The 21,531-nt window shown below is 51.1% G+C and overlaps 1 protein-coding gene across 4 annotated transcripts in view; it reads right to left on the bottom strand.

Moving 5' to 3' along the window:
- The window catches only part of dchs1b (dachsous cadherin-related 1b), a 115,219-nt gene that overhangs the window by 81,599 nt on the left and 12,089 nt on the right, over positions 1–21,531 (bottom strand). For all 4 annotated transcript variants that reach the window (XM_064352655.1, XM_064352658.1, XM_064352657.1 and 1 more), the window contains exon 2: positions 15,837–17,669. In XM_064352655.1, the coding sequence (XP_064208725.1) occupies positions 15,837–17,648 (1,812 nt within the window). In that variant the 5' untranslated portion in view covers positions 17,649–17,669. The remainder of the gene's footprint in view (positions 1–15,836; positions 17,670–21,531) is intronic.

Raw genomic sequence — 21,531 nt, 5'->3', positions numbered from 1 at the left:
CACTTTTTCTTTTTAGTGTGTGTGGGGGGGGGGGGGGGCAGGAACAGAAAATAAAGGTAAAAACTAAAATAAAAATTCCAGAATAAAGCGGCCCATATCTGCCGACGACCCCAGAGGAGGAATGAGGAACGCACGATAAAAAGCGTTCGCGGTTTTGGCGGCCTTGGTCCGGGGCGCGCCAACTCCTTTCGCGCGATGAGAGGGATCTGCAACGAATCCCCCGAATTCTGCAGCTGTGGGATCGAGCTCAGAGTCACAGGGGCCGCCTTCGAAACGGGACGGAGCGTTTCGGAGGGTTTCCGGTTCGGCTTCGGGCCGCCGCCGTAGCCGCGCGCGCTAACCTCGCCAAGCGACGGCCTTGTGGCTTGTGTGTTTTGGCCTCCGCCATTTTGGCTCGCGTTTAGACGAGCGTTGGGCCCGCTCTCCCCTCTCCCCCCCCCCCATCCTGACTCGGCTCATGGAACATGCCGCCAAATCCGCCACAGCACCGTGTCTCAGCTCCGTACCGAATGGTAGAGGGGTGGGGGGGAGGCACACTTTTGAAAAAGTGGCAGTTGCTGCTCTCTCACACCTCACGTTTTACACTCTGCCACGTCGTCTGCCGTTCCTCTCATTGCAGCGACTCACGTTCATAAAACAAACAAAAAATAATCTCCCCAGAAAACAATACCAGCAGCACTGAGGCAGTGCTGCAATCAGGTCCACAAGAAAACGCCTCTTTGCCCAGATGAGTGTGGAAACCTGAGGGAAAACTTTGTTTATTTATTATTATTCGGCTTTCAGAAGTGAAGTAACTCTCCTTGGAAACCGTGCAGCTTTGCAGTGTGTGACAGAAGTGCAATTACCTCCGGCACCTATTGTCTGGTTTCATTTATTTTACTAGTGTGTTGCTCCCCGGAAAACAGCCCCACTGGTCAGATAAGGGGCTGCCTGGGACAGAAGGTGTGTGATTTGGAGGGGGGGGGGTACGGCAATGTGGGAGGGGTGCTGCTAGGAGCTAATCGGTCCCACTCTGGAAAACGGAAGTGTTTTCTCCAAAGATAGCGGGTTCTTACTGGCGTGCGGACGACGCGCGGCGAATTGAATCCGATGGGTCGGGCGCTCGTCTGGGAGCTCAGGAGGAACGGGGTTTAGCAGAGAGGGGCGGAGCCTCCCGGACCCAGACACAAAGCAGAGACACGGGGGAGGAGTGGGGGAGGAGAGGAGGAGGAGGAGGAGGAGGAGGAGGAGGAGGACGAGAGCCAGAACACACAGCTGAGAGGGGGAGAAGGAGACAGGGAGAGGGGGAGAGAGAGAGAGAGACAGAAGGAGACAGGAGAGAAATGGAGAGGGGGGAGAGAGAGGAAAGAGAGAGGGGGAGATTGGGAGAAGGAGAGAGAGGACAGAAAGGATGAGGGAGCAAGATAAGGATAGAAAGGGAGAGAGAGAGAAGGAGAGAAATGGAAAGAGAATGGAGAGCAGAGGTAACAGAGGCAGCTTGTCTCTACCACTCCACATCTCTTGGCTTATACAGAAATTGTGTCTTCTCAGCATGAGAACACACACACACACACACACACACACACACACACACACACACGCAGGATACACAGAGGAGCTGCTAGGACTGGCATTGTGGCTTCCTGCCCCATTTCCTCCCCTCCTCGGTGCCCCTCCTCATCCCCATCCCCATCTCCACGGCAACCACCAACACTTCAGTTTCACGCCATTCTCCTCCCTTCACACCAGAGCGCAGTCACCTCCTCCGCTGTCACTCTCTCTTTCTCCATCTTCCTCACCCTCCTTCCCTTTTTTTGTCACCCTCCTTCTCATCCTCTCAAGATCATCTCCTCATCCTTTTCCGCCTGAACCTCATAATGGTGCTCCGATGCGTCCTCCGTTCCCCCCTCAAAATTCCCAGAACTCCCAGGTCCTGCAGACCCCCCCGTCCCTCCCTCCCTCCCTCTCCTAGCCCCTTCCTGCAGCGACAGCTCTTTCCGAACCCCCCCCCCCCCCCGCACACAGAGCGGCCTGACGGATGGAACACCATGGCGTAATGGCGGCCCGGCGCTGATCCACTGTCACATTAAGGGCCCCGGCCTCCCGCTATTTATGTTACCGCGGTGACCGCGGCTCATAAACCGCTCGCTGTGCAAAGCGGCCGCGATTATCGCCACAGCGCAGTGAGGTCCTCATCTCCAAAATAAAGTTCTCCACTCCTCTCTCACTCCCTCCATCTCTCCATTTCTCTCTTCACCTCTCTCTCTCCCTCCCTTCATCTCTCTCCCTGTCTCTCTCTCCATCTCTCTCTCCCTTTCTCCATCTATACTATCCCCCTCTCTCTCTCTTCCTCTGTCCATCTCTCATCTCTCGTTCTTCCTCTTTTCATCTCTCTCCGTCTCCCTTTCTCCATATCTCCTGCTCTATCTCCCTCTCCCCATCTCTCTCCCGGTCTCCCTCTCTCTCCAGCTCCCTCTCTCTCCCATCTTCTCCTTTCTCCTCTCTCATCTCCCTCTCCCATCTCTCATCCTCTCCCTCTCTCTCAGCTCCCTCTCTCCATATCTCTCTCTCTACCTCTCTCTCTCCCTCTCTCCCCATCTCTCCATCTCTCTCCCTGTTTCCCTCTCTCTCCCGCTCCCGCTCCCGCTCTCGCTCTTTCTCCCTCTCTCCATCTCTCTCCCTCTCTGTTTTCTCCTTCATTCTTCCTGCCTCCCCCGTTTTGCGCCCCCCTGTTTTATGAGTAAATCGAGACCCCTGCTGTGTTTTGAGTGAACAAAACAGCTCACAAGATAAACAAGGAGAGTGAAGATCAAACACACACCAGGCTTGCTGAATGACTGCTGAGGTAAAAATGTTTATCTCATTCTTATTTATCTGCTCCTTGCTGGCCAGTTTACCAGAGATTTCCACAGGAGCCATTATTTGGTTTATTTAGGATGCTTCGACACGTGAAATTTCTGGGTTTTGAATCAGGGCTGCCCAACTCCTGTTCCTGGAGATCTACTGTCCTGTAGGATTTCACTCCAACCGTAACAAAGCACCGCATATTAGTGTGCCAAATTAGGGTTCCAACGAAAACCTACAGGACCACAGATTTCCAGGAACTGGGGTTGGCAGCCCTGGTTTAAATACTTCAGCTCGCTCCTCTGGAGGGAATCTCATACCTGCACCATTGCGTTGTCCTCGCCCTTTGGCTCAGCGATATTAGGCTCGGTATACGAGCTAACGCTAGCGCAAGCTAAAGCACAGAATTAGTGCTTTCCAAGGCCACTCACATAGCATGGCAAGCTTGTCCCGGCGTACGATTGCTCTGTGTACATTTTCCCAAAGCTGCCCTCTCACTCGCTGCAAGTAGAACTGAGGTCCAAACGCCAAGAGCCTCCGTTTCATGGCGCAACATAAAACCGCAGGCTGGAGGGAGGCTTATATCACTCTTGAGAAAGGGGTCCGCAAGTACGGAAAAATCCAGTGACCCAGAAATAGAAAACCTCAGCGAGGAATATAACAGAAAGTCAGCTCTGCATCACGTGCGTAGGGAGAGACCGGCCGTCTGCTCCAAATGAGCAATGACTGCCATCAAGGTGAATAATGTTCCTTTTGTTGAGACCCCCCCCCCCCTTATGGAAATGGAATATTCCGCTATATATTCTGAATATGTGGAGTGTTTTGAAAATGCAATGCTGAATGTACTAAAAAAAAAAGGACCGAAATTAATCAATTGCAACATCTGAAAATGGTGGCAATTTATATATTCTCCCATATATGGTTTGATACTATGCCATCCAATCAATACAACATCTAACCCACTAATTCCTGGTCAGGGTCATGGGGGTTGCTGGAGCCTATCCCAGCATGCATGGAGTGAGAGGCAGGAATACACCCTGGACAGGTCACCGGTCCATCAGAGTATGATACTGTGATTCATTCCAATAATTTTATTAAATTCAACTTCTGCAATTGACAATGTTTTTCTTTTGATCTGATCATTCTATGGCAGGGTTCCTGATTCTACTAATCAACCACAAAGGACCTTAACTAAGGACCTTGATTAGTAGAATCAGGCGGGTAACTGCTTGGTTGGAACAAAAGCCAGCGCCCACACCTGCCCTTTCTGGATAAGACTGAGGACTCCTGTTCTATGCCTACAGCGCTTACGACAGGGTTTTGCATTCTGACGTTCCCTCATTGTGTGATGACCACAAGGCTTTAGTCTTCAAAAAACTACCCCTTTACCCCACCCTCCGAACCCCAACATGTTGTAACACTTGAGGCCTAATGGCAACGTCCCGCCGTTCCAAAGATCTTGATTTTTGAGGAGTGCGGAGGAAAGGGCTAAAGAGAGAGATGCAATCACACACGTGGCCTCTTTGATCAAAGCCGGCACATTTGTCCAGTTTCTGCCCCTTTAAAATGAGGGCCTTTCATTCCGCAACCCCTCGGACTCCAAATGTGAAAGGAAATGGCGGTCTGTATTAGTCATAACATCCGCTCCGCAGATTAATCGGGCCTCAAAAATCCGGTCGTCTCCGACTCTGCAAAGGGGCAATAAGTGAGTCTCCTTTCATTGTCAAATGGGAGCAGTCAAAATAAAAAGAGTTCCGCTTCTCAGTCCGACTCAAACAGGTGGCGACGTACCAGCCAATAGGATTCATCTCTCAACTTAGACATCGGAGGACGGAAGCCAAACGGACGTCTTAACAGGTGCAACAATTAACAACGTTTAAAAAAAAAATAAAATAGAAGAAGACAAACAGCCCTGCGATGGACTGGCGACCAGTACAGGGCGTATTCTTGTTTCTCAGCCAAATGCATGATGGGATAGGTTCCAGCCCTCCCTCCCATGACCCTGACCAGGAATAAGCAGGTCAGATGGTTGGATGGATCGATGACGATGGATGGATGGAAGATGAAAAAGTGGGTATTTACGGCAGGACCGGGGGCGGGGGAGGGGGGCGGGGGCGGGGGCGGTCCTCCATCCACAGATGGTGAGGCGCAGCTGAGGGCGGATCTGTGTTTGGAATTAGGAGCTCGTAATTCCATCTGAGGGGCTCTGATGAGAGCACATTAAAACAGCATTTCATCAGCCCTTTCCTGCACTCCATCACACAAAGCCCCGCCAAACGAACGGGAACCTGGCACCAGAGCTGGGCTTCTCGCATTCGGACAGAGAGAAAGCTGCGGGGCGGTCCCGAGGAATTTCGGGAGAACCGAAGGGAGCTCGGTGGGAAATGAGGGTGGCTTTATCTCCCTTCAGACCCTCGTCTGTAGGTGAGGAGGTCCAGAGGGTTTCCGTGCTTTAGATTTAGCCATTCTTCCACGACCTTGGTTGATCCTCTACCATCATAAGCTGATGTAGCCAAACAATCTGAAAACTTGGTTTAGAGGCGACAGCACCTCCACACAGCTCATAAAACTCCAAAATGGCCCAAATCAAGTCCATCTACCTTTATCAGGGGCCCCACATCATAAATCAATTAAACTATACTGTAAGCCCACAAACACACAAAGTCTCTAACAGCTTCAACAGGTTCCAGAGGATTCACCTCCCTTATTTAATGGCTTGACAAACATTAAAAGACAATAAAGTACAGAGTATAGATGAAGACTCTACAGTCCTTCGGTTCTTAAAACACAACACAATACCCTCAAATCCATTAGCACTTGTGTACATCCTCAATCTCTTGCACCTACGGTGGCACTTAATATTATCTTGCAGTTTTTATGTAATGGATCCGACTATCAGGTGTGAAACTGATAACTTGGTATGGCTTCTGTTCTTCACCCAACCTTTTTAGTGTGGACTTTTGCATAAGTCGTTCTGGATGGCAGTGTCTGTTGATTGCCTAAATGCAATGTAATATAAATGATATGGGATTTCTTTCTGACAGGTTCCCAGCATAGGGTAAATAGGATGGCGGAACTACAGTGTAGGAGCTCCAGGGAGCAGGGAAGGAGAATGATCACGGACCACTGGGAAGTTCAGGGTGTGTGGTAGGAGCAGAGGTGGAAGATGGGGAAACTTGACTTGTCTGAGCCTCAAAGTGTGTGTACGTGTGTGCGTGTGTGTGTGTTTCTACTTGTCTTTAATTACTGTTTCAGTTCTCTTAGGACTCCTTTGCAGATCCAACAGATGAAGCTAACAGTCCGTCGCTATCCTGAAGTCAACACTCCGTACAGAGGCCTTCAGAGAAAAGCGGAGAGGTTCTGAGACCATCTGCGGAACGAAGAGTCTGATCCTGTCCAGGTGCAGCAGGACCAACGAAAAAGCACAACAACAAGGACGACACCCCTCCCTCAAGCCAAGGTTTGAGATGAACCACGTGAACAAAACAAACGCGTCTTGAATTTGTCCGACCGCACCGTAGCCGGTGTTTTCTTAAAGTGGTTTATTAGGGTTCAACGAATCAAAAAACACCGCCGAACAGAAGGCCTGATGACTCACCTCCTCCAGCCTGCAGCTCGTTTTTTTTTTTTCTTTGGTTTTTTTTTTTTTTTTTCGAAAGAGCTCGGAGAAGACAAACGTTCGCCTCGGAGTTCAGCTCCGGCGCTTTTCTCTGCACGGTCCAGTACCGATGGGATTGGACTCGCATGGTTTTCAGCTCCGTGAGATTTTCCAGAAGCCGGTTTTACCTCATTGACATCAGCCGCGACGCAGCACTTCTACCGCTTAACCATCTCCCTCCGCGAAAAACAGCTCCCCGCAATCAGAGCCCCCCGACTATAAAATAGAGTTAATTGAGCTCAACCCACGATGGCTTGAGTAGGCTGGAGAGCATCATGAGGGAATTCTGGGTAAGACAGAGAGCAAGGTCATTGGGAAGAATGGGTTTATGTAATGAAAAAAAAAAAACCTCCAGGAGAGAATAATATCCTCTCAACGACTGGAAAATGTCCACATGTTGCCTTAACCTTCGCATGAGGCGGTGTGTGTGTTTGTGTGTGTGTGCAGGTGTGCGTGCGTGTGTGTGTGTGTGTGTGTGTGTTTTTCACAATGAGACAGCAGGAGAGAAAAGGACAGCTGTGGTCTTGAGAAAGAGAGCGGTGCTGGCTGCTATTACTGCACCGCTCTCGATGATTGACAGGTTTATGTGAGGGGGGCTGTCAGTTTAAGGAAATCTTGAGAGCGCGATTTCTTCCAAATGTGGTCTGGTTGTAAAAAAAAAAAGCAAGCCGTGGGTTAATTTCCCCCTTCCAGCCAAAACCCTCCAAATGAGACCTTTTTTTTTTTTTTTTCGCTAAACCCTAATTGATCCCATTTAGAGCCGAGACAGGGACAATTTGGCCACCCTCCCTGACCCCGAGTCTCCTGCCCCTTTAAAGATCAGGCTTTCTCTGTGCTCCTCCCAGAGTGAACACTCCACCGCCATTCTCCCTCCTCCCTCCAGAGGGGGGGGGGGGGGCGGGGCAGCCAGCCGGCCGGGGTAAGACCGTGTACAAGGGGGAGGATGAAGACTCTACTGTTCCACATTCCCGTCTCCACAGTGGGGGGCTCTCTCTCTCTCTCTCAGCTTTTTAATATCAATTGAATTTAGCTTTATTGGCATGACAAAAACAATATTAGCATTGCCAAAGCATAACAGAATATGTAATACGGAATATCTCTCTCTCTGTCTTTGTAATCTCGCTCGCCCCCCTCTCTGTCGCTGTCTTTCTCCTTTTACGTGTTTTGTTAGGTGACAGTGAACCACACAAGACCGATATTAAAATGCGACGTCTCGTCTCTGTCTTTGACTCCGTGAGCACACAGACACCAAATGCCCTTGCATCTGCAAGATACACACACCACAGAGCAGAGAGACAAAGCAGCATGGATCAGTGGTGTTCGGCGGGACCGTCCCAAAGATAAGGAGTGTGAGCGAGCTCTCACAGGGGTGCGATGCTCTGATATCACTGGAGCTTATCTGTGCTGGGAGACTCTGCCTGGAAAGGAGGTTAGGTTTGGGTGCGGGGGGTTGGAAACAGAGCTCTCACACACAACAGCAGGGCCTGAGATCTGTTCTTTGCAGGAGAGATGGGAAGGTAGACGGGGAGTGTGTGTGTGTTTTATTCACAATCGCTCACAGCCTGAAGCAGACGTTCCCCAAGGGCCCGTACTAGGCCCGCCTTATGACAATTCCTCTTTCTCAGTCTTAAATCTGGCAACCTGTATTCCTCAAATCGGGCCTGATTGGGACAGTTTAAAGCAGGGAATGTCACTGATGGGCCAGAGACTACCACTCACCTGGTGCGTCAGGTTTAAATCAGTCCCTGATTACAGAGGAGAAATGAAATCGAGCAGCACTACTGGCCCCAAGGGCCAAATTTGAGTATCCCAGCTATAACAAGTGTGACTCTCAATTGCATGGGCATTCTCGACCCCCCCAGGACTACCCTGGGAGATGAGTGCCAATTTACACCAATTTACTCCAACACATTATTCAATTAGGGATGACCTCGGAGTGACCGGGACCCAAAGGGCAGTTTGTGGGCTCCCTCGAGGCTGGGGTAACTGCCCCAGGTTCAGAATCAGCATCACCGGGTCACCCGGGCCAAAACCCCAAAATACGAGGAGAAGGACAAAAGAATATCTGACGATGAGAACCGGCTGCGTTCAGACCCCCAGCCATTTGGGAATACGGACCACAATGCACCAGTCAAATGAGACGCAGACAAAGAAGAGGCCAGTGGTGGTGGAAGATAAAAGAGGAGAGAGAAGATAAGGAGGGAGGGAGGGAGTGAGGGAGTAGAAGGCTAGGAAGATAAAAGAATGGAAGGCTGGACTCCCTCTCTCTCTCTCTCTCTCATAATGCAGTCACCGTCTCTCTCACCTCCATTGCTTTGAGGTGTGACCCGGGGGCATGTGGTTAAATTGTCCCCGCCCCCCTGAGACAGATGGGGCGTGGTCTGCATCCAGGAGCATTTGCTTCTGAAAGCTGACGTGCTCCTAAATTATTTTTCCAGTTAGTGCACATCTACTAATTGGGATGCATAAGCGTGCTCCCCAACATCTTTCAACTGTGGAGCACATGTGCTTCCTTGGAAAGAAACATTATCCTAGATCCCTGAACTGAAAACATTATCATTGTGTTTATTCTAAGATGTTATTCTCCATAGCATGGGGTACATCCAGATGGGGAGGGGGGGGTTTGGATAAAAACACAAGCAGCAGAAACCTGAACGGCCACAAATTCCCTCCATTTCCGAGGGGGCAGGGGTGTTTACACTCGCTAGTGCCCCCCCGCCCGCCCCCCCCCCAGTCACAGCTGGGTGTAGGACGCATTTCATTAGGGAACGCGCTAGGCGGTACGTCCTGTCCGTTCTTCCTTCGTTCCTTCGCGTGATCCGCGCGCTAAAATCGGCGGAAGTCCCCGAGATAAGTGCCCGTGTTTAGGGAGGAGGGAGGCGGCAGCAGCGGCAGCGGCAGAGAACAGTGGAAACACCGGCGTCCATTTTGGCTCCAGGGGACCCCGGTCGACCCGAGAAGGGAGATTAGTTAAGCCAACATTTCAATTGAGCCTGCCTTCCTGTCCGCCGCCGTAATTGCCACGGCTGATAGGCTCTCAATGGATGTTGTCCGCTTTAAAATGCCTCACACCCCCGCTCCCCCCCCACCCAGCCCCACCCCCTGACCCTGGCAGCCAACTTCTCTTTCTATCTCTCTCTCCTGAAGTGCATTTAAAGCGGTAATTTCAGGCAGTGCGTGCGACCGAGTCGATTGGAGAGATATACCTGAGAGCGTTATCGCTTAATGGGCCTCTTCAGGAGAGAGGAAGAGAGGGCTCTGTGAATCATGGGCGAAACACAGCTCTGCACCAACCAAAGGGTGCGCCCGAGACACAGCAAGCCTTTCTATAACGCTACGGTGTTGTGCTGTGGGTGGGTACTGTTAACACCCGCCATATCACATTAAAGCCAGCATAAACCGCAATACAATCTCTGTTACAAGCTGTTAAAATAAAAAGCTCTCCCCTTCGGGAGGGATGAGGATGGGGTGAACCGTAAATCTACTGCGACTGACGTGTTACGGTGAACCGGCGAGACGTCTTTGTCTCTAAGCCGGTCGACATGCGGTCATAATGCATTATAACGCATTATAAGAACATCAGAGGGAAACGCACGCAAGCAAAGCGGAAGCTAACGAGGCTGTAGCGGTGAAGCTGGAGAGCTGAGGCGTGGACCGTCTGAAACGGGAGCCAGTGGATGCTAGGCGAAAATGGGGGGCGGAAGCTGAGACAAAGGGTTGCAAGAGCACCCCTCAACACTCCCACCTCCCCCCCCCCCGCCTCGCAAAGTCCCAAGAGCGGCGGTTTGATGAGGCGCATCACCTCCCACTCTCCCCCAGGGCCGACCCGCCAGCACAGCTCACACCCCCCCCACCCCCCCCACCGCTTTGACACCTCCTCCCACAGAAACCACCGCCACGCAGAGCCGTTAAACAGATCCTGTGGGGGGAGCAGAAAAAACGGAAAACATCCAGGGATATCAAGCTGAGCGATCTCAAGCCGCCATCTTGGTCTACATTTTGCCGAGCCCTGTATCTTGCAGTGCAGTTCTGAATGTGCAGGCTTGTGCGGCTTACATTCAAACTAGCAGCCAATAGCACTGTGGGCCCTTTCAGCCGATCAGTGAACTTCAGTTAAGCTCCTAAGACCCGAAACACACTGTGAACCAGCTGCTTGGGACTGTGGTCCTCCAGGAGCTGACCTCGAGATCCCTGAGCCAAAATGGCCCCCGAAACACAGCAGGCCGTTTTCGGGGGAACTCCGGAGCCACGCACGGAAAGACATTCCGGCACGAACCCCAGTCCCGCACCTGCGGAGGAGGAGTCGCCCCGAATAAGCAGAGAGACCCCCCTCAGAGCACAACCGCGGTCGCTCCTCAGTATACGCGAAAACCGTTTACCTGCCACAGCGTAGAAGAGGGGAGAACAAAAGTAAGGGTGCATAAAACTGTTAGGAGGGGTGGGGGTAAATAATTACTCCACCAGCTCCTTAAATAAAGGGTCCCGTGTTTCGGCTCTCAGGCGACACCACACGAGGACAGAGAGGGCGTGGTCCGCACTGATTATTGGGGAAGGACTCGGGGACGTATCGATGTGACACACCCGAGGGGGGGGGGGTCCGATCTTGTGTTACAGGAAGTTGGGCCCGAGGCACCTTCCTCCACCTCAGCGAGCCTCCAGATGTTCGGCCCCCCAAACCTCGCCCCCCCTCCCCCTCCCCTTTGACAACCTCAAGTTTTTATTAAACACGATTAGTCCTTCCTAGAGGACTTCAGAAAAAATATTACCTCACGCCAAAGCCGTCCGCAGAAATATTTCCCGACAGCCAGCCGAGCGCCCGCGGAAATATTTTGTGGGGTTTTTTGCGGACGGGCGCGCGTGTTAACGAGACCCGTGTAACGGGCCCCCCGGTGAGGGGTGGGGGGGACGGACGTTCTGAGCCGTTAAGGGACAGGCAGGGAATGCTGGGAATGCAGATGTCAGGGTCTCCAAATTCAGTCCCCTCTTTCTCTATGTTTATTTGTCTTGATTTCTGTCTTTCATTCATAATTTCTTTCTCTCTTTGCCTTATTTACTTTCTCCCATTTTGTCTCTCCATTTACTACCTTTCTTCTTGTATGTATGGGTGTGTGCGTAGTATGTTTTTTCCACAGTTGGATCATAGCGTGTAGACATGTAGATCTCTTTTCGCTAGACAGTGCAACAGTGACGTAAAGTCTATTTCTCCCTCCCTCTCTCTCTCTGTCTGTCTGTGTCTGTATCTCTCTCTCTCTGTCTCACTCCATCTCTCTCTTCCTGTCTGTCCGTCTGTACTTTTCACTCTCCCTCTGTCTCTCTGTATGTCTCTCTCTCACTCTCCCTCTCTCTCTCTGTGTCTCACTCTCACTCTCCCTTTCTGTCTGTCTGTGTCTCTGTCTCTCTCTCTCCCCCTCTCTCTCTCGTTATCTGGTAGGCATGGAGACCCAGCCCCGCCGCTGAAAAACACAGACACTCCTCCGCCCACAACAAAGAGCAGAGAGAGAGAGAGGGAGAGAGGGAGAGAGGGAGAGAGAAAGAGAGAGAGAGGGAGAGAGAGAGAGAGAGAGAGAGGGAGAGAGGGAGAGAGGGAGAGAGAAAGAGAGAGAGAGAAGCGATCCCCCATCCTTATCGCGCCAGACGCTAAAAAAACTCTCGCCCCAGAGATGTCACCGCGGAACAGCGGCGGGGGGGACCCAGCTGAGCCTCCGAGCCTCTTTATCGAAATCAAAGAGCCCGCGAAGGAGAAACCGCTACTACAGCAGAAACACGCGCAGGAAAACACACCACAAATCGTGTGGGTTTTTTTTTTTTTTTCCTTTTTTCAGCCGAACAGGGGGAGGGAGTTCACTGTGACAACAGCGCCGCCAAAACCAAAAAAACGCGCCCCAGACGGGACGTTTCTCCCCCGGCGTGCGGAGGAACTGATAAACGCTGGAGCTCGAGTTTCTCCCCGAATGAAATCACAGCATGCGCTCAGAGAGAGGCAGACAAAGAGGGAGAGAGCGAGACGGACAGACACACAGACACACTCAAACACAAATCTGCATTCTGTTTATGTTTATTCTGTGGCTGTTGCACCTACGCTTTGGCAATATGTATCTGTGTAGGTCAATTAGAACTGAAGAGAGAGAGAGAGAAATGGCGAATTTTTACATTCTCTGTTTATGGTCCCCTCTCACTCTGCTCCTGGGGGCCACTTTGCATGGAAAGGAGACATGGTTTTTTTGGGGGGGTTTATTTGTCGAGCACAAAGGATCCGCTCTCTCCTTTAACTGGCCTGTTCGCAGCCCGGGTCCCAGATCAGACACAGACCGAGGGACAGGAAACACCCCCCCCCCCCTTAACATCCACCCCGCCACCGCTGTCCTCTCGAGGCCTCTTGCCTCTGCGTGAAAATGGACGCCCTGGGCATCAACAGGGTCCCGTATCAACCCCCGCCCCCCATCTCACAGACAGAGCCGGAGGAACCCCACCTCGGTCTGTCCCAGCCTGGCTGGAGCTGCTCCACGCCGGGCCCAGCTGGTTAAATAACATTTTAAAAATGTTCCTGTCAGTGGAACACAAGTATAAGCAAAACCCAGTCCTGCACTATATACAAAATATCTGGAGTGCTGTGACTTTTGGTAGCAAAATGCTGTAAACACGTTGATGCAACAATGTTGTTCACTCCAAACCAAATCCATTACCGTAGCGGTTGTGCACATGGGTGCAAAAACATTTTGGGCCAGCAGGGGATTATTACGCCTGCTGAGAAATGAAATAGATGACACACAAACAGAAAATGATAGCCTTTTTTCCTTAATGTAAATCACAAAGTTTACTGATAACCCCTGTCCAAGAGTTGAGTTCTGCAACAGAAACAAAAAAAGGCTAACTGAATTGGTGCTGGAGCTGAACTTGGTACAGCTGCACCATAAAATATATGGAAGTCCATTGCATTTCTGCTTTCAGTCCATTAAAGTGAAGGAATTGTCAAACATCATGGAATAATTATCCAACCTCTCTATGACAGCATTCATCATTCCACTCCCATTGAGTAGAACACTCATGGGCTCCTCCAGTTTGAAAACTGTGGGGGTGGCTCGTTAGTCATAGTACAAGGCATGATGGGAAATGCAGTCAATTTCCCAATGTCGTTATCAGATACCCTTTCCTTCCACAGGGCTCCACCATATGTCTGCCCCCCCCCCCACTCTATATGAACCTCTAGTTCCTGTTTGGCAGCAGCAAAGATTTATGGGAAATGGAAACAGGCCGTCCAATACCATAAGCACTGTGGGATAATCTACAGTCATAGCAGTGGCTAATATTTTGAGTGTTCAAATGCTGAAACGATGTTTTATGATAACAACTGAGCAGACATCAAGTTTATTCTGAAAGATATGTTAAGTGAATACGTTTGCAGACCAGTGTAGGTTGTGTTGAGAGAGCTCACCAGTGACCAGTGGTACACTGAAATTGACCGCCCCCCTTCTCCTCACCTCATCTCATCCCCTCTTTCCCTCCCTTCCTCCACCTCCACCTCCCTCTCTCTGCACTCTAGTCTCTCCCCCTTTTACCGCATCTGCTCTTTATGAATTTCACCCTCTCTTTCATTCCTCCCTGCTTCATCCTCTACTCTCCTCCCTCCCCCCAATTTACCTGCCCCTCCCTCTACTCTTTCTCTCCCTTTCCCATCTCTTTTTCCCCCTCTATCTCTCATCCTTCATTCCTTCCTTTCGTCACTCTATCCATCCCTATCTTGCTGGCCCATTCATTACACCTTGTTTTTCTCCCCTACTGTTCCTCCGTTCCCCTCATCATTCACTCGTCTTCCTTTCAGCAGTTCCATGCCCCCTTTCCCTCTTGCCCTTCCCCAAACTTCTCCCCCATGCTTCTCTTCCCTCCATTTCCTCTCTCTCATTTATTCTCTATCCATCTTTTAACCTCACCTCTCTCCCCCCTCTATCTCTCTTGCTCTGCCTGTCTCCCCTCTCTCTCTCTCACTCTCTCAATTTATCCCAACTGAACTGCATCACAGTTGATTTTTAAATATAAATTAAATGAGCCAGTGTGACAACACAGAAATGGAAGCGCAGTATGAACTGTAACTGATTTTCTGGAAAAGCACTATTTTTGAAAACTCCAGGCAAAACAGATGACAACTGCAGTTCTTAGAAGTCCAAGTTTTACCCAAGGTAAAAAAAAAAGGCTTCGCGTGACCTTTCATTTTCTCCTGTGCAAATGCCCGACAAAAAGCAATGACTCTTCAAAAGATGAAACTGCCACAATCCCGAAAATCCATTAATACCAAGTCTACTCAATTTATCTTTCTGCCTGTCAAGCGTTTCTTTCAGAAATGCAGAGGTGGCCGGTAATCACGAAAGAAGAAGGCAACGTTTCACTCGAGCCAACGAAGCCAAGCTCGGCTTTTTTGGACGCTAGGCTCCCTAGCTCGATCCCAGTTACCGTGGCAACCTTCAGGGAGAGGTGAAGTAAAGGACGCGAGCGAATCTCGCACGGATCGTCCTACTACAGGAGGGGGGGGGAGAGGAATGTAGGTGAAGTCACGTCTAATTCTCCCAAATCCAGAGGGACTTAGCCCTGAGCTGCGCATAGAACCTGCCCCGCGCGAAGAAGAAAAGACGCAATTAGGGTCGTTCGGCGGCCTCAGCTTCCCGTTTCGCCGGCTGAATCGCACCAAGGCCCAGCGCTGCGACCGAGTTCTCTCAAGTGAGGTTTCTCCGCGTTACGTTTTTTCCGTGACCCTCTAAAACCCTTAAAATGAACCTCATTCCGCACGGCGCGAAAAAATAATAATCGGCTCCAGGTCTATAGAAATGAGGCTTGGGCATGTGTAGCAACGGGCAGCATTTCAGAAGTGTGTTTTTGAAATAGGCGTTAGCATGTATGACTTTCATATGTAGCACAGGTTGCTCAACTCAACTTGCTTCTTTTCTTTTCTTTTGTTCTTTCGAACCTCAGCAATACGCCTCCACCATCGTGATGATAGTTTACATTTAAAATCCAGGGCAGCTGCACGTATGTTTACAATCTTAGCTAGTTAGCCGCTCCGGATGAGCGCTTCCAAGTAAACGAAAATAAAACGATCTAATGCAATTTCTTCTGGAGGTATTCCGTATTTTGTAACAAAATATATTTTAGCCTATTTGAGCCTCGGTATGCATAAACAGAAGCAAGCACGGGGACTATGAATAACTGGGATAAAACAGGCATGTCGTCCGCCAAGTCGCAGGTTGGCAGGGCATACCCCGTAGCGATACAGCCCCAAGAGCTGGGCTGTTTCCAGTTCAGTAGTTTACATCGGCATGAAAAGAGGAAAAAATTGAGAGAGAGAGAGAGAGAGGCCGTGTCCTACCTCCAGGAAGCAGGTCCCGGGAGAGGTGTCCTCCTTGATGGACACGTTGTAGGAGTCGCTCCCGAAAACGGGCTGGTTGTCGTTTACATCCTGCAGGACGACCTTGACCACGGCGGTGGAGGAGAGGGGCGGCCGCCCGCCGTCGGTGGCCACCACGGTGACGCTGGGCCGGGGGTCGGTCTCGTAATCCAGCTGGGCGGCGGTGGTGATGATCCCCGTTTCGGGGTCGATGGCGAACCAGTCGGAGCGGGCCCCCGCGGCGTCCCGCAGGATGCTGTAGCGGACGTCCCCGTTGGGGCCCTGGTCTTTGTCCCGGGCGGTGACCTGGAGCACGAAGCTCCCCGGGTAGACCACCTCCGGGATGGCGTGCTTGTACTCCTGCTGGTCGAAGAGGGGCGGGTTGTCGTTGACGTCCGTCACCTGGATGGTGAAGGAGGACTCCGCCCTGAGGGGAGGCGTCCCGGCGTCGGTGGCCATGACCCTCAGCTCGTACGAGTCCCGCTCCTCGCGGTCCAGGATCTGGTCCACGCAGATGAGGTAGATGATGCTGTCCTTGGTGGTGAGCGCGAACTTCCCGTCCCCGCCTTCCAGGGACACGTTGACGTTGGAGTACTCGCCGTAGTCCGGGTCGGTGACGGAGATCCGGGCCACGTACTGGCCGGGCTGGGCGCCCTCGGAGATGCGGGGCGAGCCGTCCTCGCTGAGGAAGATGATGGTCATGGTGGGCTGGTTGTCGTTGAAGTCGCGCACGTGGATGGTGACGAAGGCGTTGGTGACCTCGGGCTGCGAGGCGTTGTCCCGGGCCTGCACCACCAGCTCGTGGACCTTGCGCTGCTCGTAGTCCAGCGGCTTGCTGAGCGCGATGACGCCGGAGCGGGGCTCGATCGCGAAGTAGCGCTCGGGGTCGCTCTGCCGCCGGTTGATCTCGTACAGGACCAGGCCGTTGTCCCCCTCGTCCGCGTCGGTGGCGAACACCTGCAGGATGTTGCTGCCCAGCGGCAGGTTCTCCGAGATGAAGGCGTGGTAGCGGCTCTGGTTGAAGACGGGGGCGTGGTCGTTGATGTCCTGGACGGAAATTTCCAGCACCATCTGCCCGGTCTTCTTCGGGGAGCCCCCGTCGAAGGCCTCCAGGACCAGGGAGTAGGACGCCCGTTTCTCCCTGTCCAGGACGGCGTTGACCACCAGGTCCAGGTACAGGATCTTGTTGGCGCCTCTCTTGGTCTCCAGCCGGAAGGCCTGCCCGATGTTCCCGTCCTTGATGAGGTACCCCTGGGTGGTCAGCCGGTCCTCGTCGGCGTCCGACGCCGGGTCCAGAGGGAACCTGGTGCCCACCGCCGTCTGCTCGGGGATCTTGAAGGCGACCCTCTTCCGGGGAAACTCCGGGGCGTGGTCGTTGATGTCGTTGACCACCACGGTGACCTCCACGGTCACGCCGGTCATGGTGACGGCGATGAAGCTGTAGCGGTCCCTGGCCTCCCGGTCCAGGACCTTGGCGGTCTTGATGATGCCCGTGGTCTCGTCGACGTGCAGGTCGCTGCCCACGCCCGTCCCGTCGAGGTCCGAGATGAAGTAGAGCGACGCTGTCACCCCGGGCGGCAGGCCCGCGCTGATGTCGCCCACGATGGTGCCCGCCGGCTGCTCCTCGTCCAGCTGCAGCTCCAGCGTGCCCGAAACCGCGGGACAGCGGGCGGCCAGGACGGCCAGCAGCAGCAGCAGCGGCGTCATCGTCGTCGTCGTCCTCCCGTCCCAGAACCCCGCTCTCCGCGGCCCTTCCGCCATCGTCCCGCCCGAACGTTTAGATGCTGTCCTCATACCGTGCGCTCCCTCTTAAGCCTGCAAGTAGGTTAAAAAAAAAAGAGAAACAGCAAGGCGTGAGACATTCTTTAAGGACACGACGAGCACATTAAAAAAAGGAATCAATTAAGAAACAGAAAAGACAACTGGAATGTGCGGTGAGATTTTAGCAGCCTGTAGCCGCTCGGGAGAAACCCATCCTTCTCCGGCATGGGGGGGGGGGAAAAAAGAAAAAAAGAGCGGTACATTAATTATTGCGCAAGCTCCTAGCCCCCGCGGTTTCGCGTTTGACGAATCCCTGGCGGAAAACGCGAACGCACGCACACTTTCCCCGCACTTTCACGTGTCTAAATACAGCGAGCTAATCCCTCGCTCCTCCTGACAGCTCGGAGTCCCTCGCCTCAAAGAGTAAATACCTCATCCCTCTCCTGCTCCCTCAACTCCCATCAGAGCGCAGGCTCTTAATGCACTTATACTCAGTTTTGATTAAACGGAGAGACGGGCCCAGAGGTCCGTGCTTGTCCCTGTAGCTTCGCCTGCGATAATGTGAAATCGGGCCAAGAAAAGGAAGAGCAGCATTTTTTTCCCAGAACCTTCACTGGTTTGAATAATTAATCGGTGCTTTAATCTGAGAGTTCCTTTCACACTCTTCAAAAAACAAAAAAAAAAGAGAAGAGAAGAGAAAATCCAGTTCCAACATTTGTAATGTTTAGTCAGTGGCTCTCTCAAGGTCAGTTTTTGTGCTGTGCTGATGTGAACTTGTGTGCATGTTCAATGTGTGAGTCTGTGTGCGTGTGTGCGCATTAGAGTGTACAGTGTTCGACTGAATGATTTGCGTGTTTGTGTGTGTGTGAGTATGCATGCTCATGTGAGTCTGTGTGTGTTTGTGTGTGTGTGTGTGCACGCATGAGGGTGAATGTGTGTAGTGCATGTGTGTCAATGTGCATGCGAGTGAGTGCAAGTGTGTGTGTGTGTGTGTGAGTGTGAGTGTGTGTGTGTATGAAGGCATTTGGCCTTCACTCAGTCAGAGAATCGGTGCCCAACCCTGTTCCTGGAAAAGGAGGCTTCAGCAGGTGCCACCTTAAGTATGTGTTTGTGGGCAGGGTTAAAAAAACATGCACGAGAAAGCAGTGAAAAGCAGGAACAGTCTATACGTATCGATGCGGGACAATTGATGTAAACACTTTTAGAGTTTTGGAGAGCCTGAGAGCAATATCGTCATCCTATAAATCTTCTCGAAGCGGCTAAATCTCCCTGTCTGACCCGTTGCCCTCTTCATACACCTGAGCTGCACTGCTGGGGCCTGGGTTCGGACCGGGAGGCCCGGCCCCCGTCCGCGTTAGGGGGGTTAAAGTCTGTCCGTTGGAACGAGGAGTTACGGCTCCACAGCAGCCCGGAATAACAAATAAACGAATGGGCGTCCGTCACGGTTAGCGCAAGATTAAATGCTCGCGCGGTTCGAGCCGCGCACCTGGAGCGGCACTCCGGCCTTCTGAGATGAAGGATTTGACGGGGTGGGAGTTTGGTGGGGTGGGGGGGGGTTGTCTCTTTTAAGAAGAGAGATGAAGAAGGGAAAGAAGGGGGATGAGGGGGGTGGGTGGGGGAACTGAGGGTGGAGAGAGGGCGAGGAGAGACAGAGAATTCCCCCAAATTCCCGCCCCCTCGACATACCCGCCCCCCCACCGCCTCACCACTCCCAACACGATTGCTAATCATCGTCTAGGCGATGACTCACGACAGCTTCACACTTTAAAACATATTTACGGGTCTCGATGGGGACGGGGATATTAACAGGCTAGGAGCCGACAGCGGACTCGGTGGGGGGGGGGAGGGGGGGACAGCCTCTCTCGCATCGGTCATTTGACAAAGAGGGGTTGTTCCCCGATCCGCCCCCTCCCCCCTCCCCCAAAAAAATATGTGACAGGTGGGGGATTCAGTACACTGATGTTCATTGGGTGGGTGGGGGGTTGGGGGAGGGGAGGGGGATGCCCCAATTCATGTACTGTTCAATTTGGTGCCACCTCCTTACCATGAAAGATACCCAACAGATACTGAAATTTAAAAAAAATGAAGATATTGCAAAACAGCCTGTCACACTGCTGTGAAATGTATTCACAATTATATATATATATATATATATTAAATGTACATATTTACAATACATAGCAGCATATTCTTTTTCCAGAAGGGGACCCAGGGCCTCACCACGTAAAAACAAAATGTACTGCAGTCTGAAGTGCTCATTGGGGGCAGACGACCAGATGCAGCGAATACATTTCACAGCAACGAACTTTTCGAAATGTTTTAAATTTTATACTGAAACGTGAAGGCGACAATAATTTGTATAGTTGCTCAAGTATTTCTATATTTTTTCTGATCTAGATAATGTACATTCTTTCAATATATTACCGCTATGTTCCGTTTTTTTTAAATGAGTGTACAGGAGAAACTATCAGCTTCCTGATCTACGGTTATCTGCAGTGCATTTCAAAGCACTAAATTCACGGTTGGTCGCGAGGACACCGAGAAACTGCGTTTTTTTTAAATTACCAGACTCAAACGCAGTTACACTTTATCACCGTCGATAGCATTATCATAGATATTGAAAAGCTGTTTCAAAGCTGTTTGCAATTACAAAACTCTGAACAAAAGAGGCTTATACAAACATCTCGCAAGGCTGAGAAAAAAGATGCTAATTTTACCATTGGAGTCTTACAAAACAAAACAAAAAAATGTGTAAGCTGGTTGGAATAAACAGCACGTGAACTCCTATTTAAAACTTCTGAAAAAAGTTGCATGACTTTAGAGAAAAGCTGCTTTGCTATGCTCCCTCTTGTGGTGATTTGAGTATCCTAGACACTCCCTGAAAACTTATTTTTTTTAAATACATAAATCAAAGCTTTAAAAATATGCCTCAGTTATCAGATGCAATAATTCAAACTGAAATATGAGCAATGGCGGTTTTCACCCATAAAATCAATGAGTACAGCAGAACATTGCACATTAAACAAAATTGTTCAGTTCCTAAATATAGATATGTATGTTTGTTTTTTTACATAATCACTATCCTCTGAAAATTAAACCCTTTCGAGAAAAGGACAAAGAAGAAAAGGACATTGACAAAGAACTGCCCTGCCCATTCCTAAACTCAGCACCACAAACACACACACACACGCGTGCGCGCACACACACACACACACACGCACACCCAAAACACAAACACACACACACACACACACACACACACAAACATGCACAGAAGGCGAGGATGCCACATTAAAATAAGAGTACCAATTTTACAAAGTTTATAGTTATCACCTACAACCTATAAATGTCTCCGCTTATGTCTCTGCGCTGTCACTGTGCCTCACAGTAGAAGCACAAAGCCCTCCACCCCCCACCCCCTCACCCTACCCCAAGTTCAAATCTCAAAAGCAGCTCTACAGTAGCTCTGTACACTCCATACACAGTGACATTCTCAAAGATCCGAAACCGGGTACATATCTCCTCAGAGAGTTCACTTTTTTGGGGGTTCTGTTTTTCTTTTTTTTTGGGGGGGGGGTGTTCTGGTTTTTGGCGAGGGTCTTTTATTTTGGGTTCTGTTTTTTGGTTATGTTTTTTTTCTTGACGGAAGCTGTTTCCAGGGAGAGAAAAAAAGATGTACTTTATGTGCGATCCAGGAAGAGGGCTGTGCCTCCACTTGTTTTTTCAAAAGACGTAAAGAGGTAAAGACTCCAAGGTCAGCTCTGCTAGGGCATCGGGAAAAGCCGTTCCCCCCCCCTGCTCCCCAAATCCATCCCCCTCCCTCCCCCCCCCCTTCCCTGCACAGCCCGGGCCCTAATGGATCTAGCAGGCGAGCCCTGGGAACTGGCCGAACTCGCCGGGTGCCAAATCAAACAAC

This window comes from Anguilla rostrata, chromosome 9, assembly GCF_018555375.3.
Source record: "Anguilla rostrata isolate EN2019 chromosome 9, ASM1855537v3, whole genome shotgun sequence".
Classification (NCBI taxonomy): Eukaryota; Metazoa; Chordata; class Actinopteri; order Anguilliformes; family Anguillidae; genus Anguilla; species Anguilla rostrata.
This window is presented reverse-complemented; position numbering and strand designations above follow the sequence as displayed.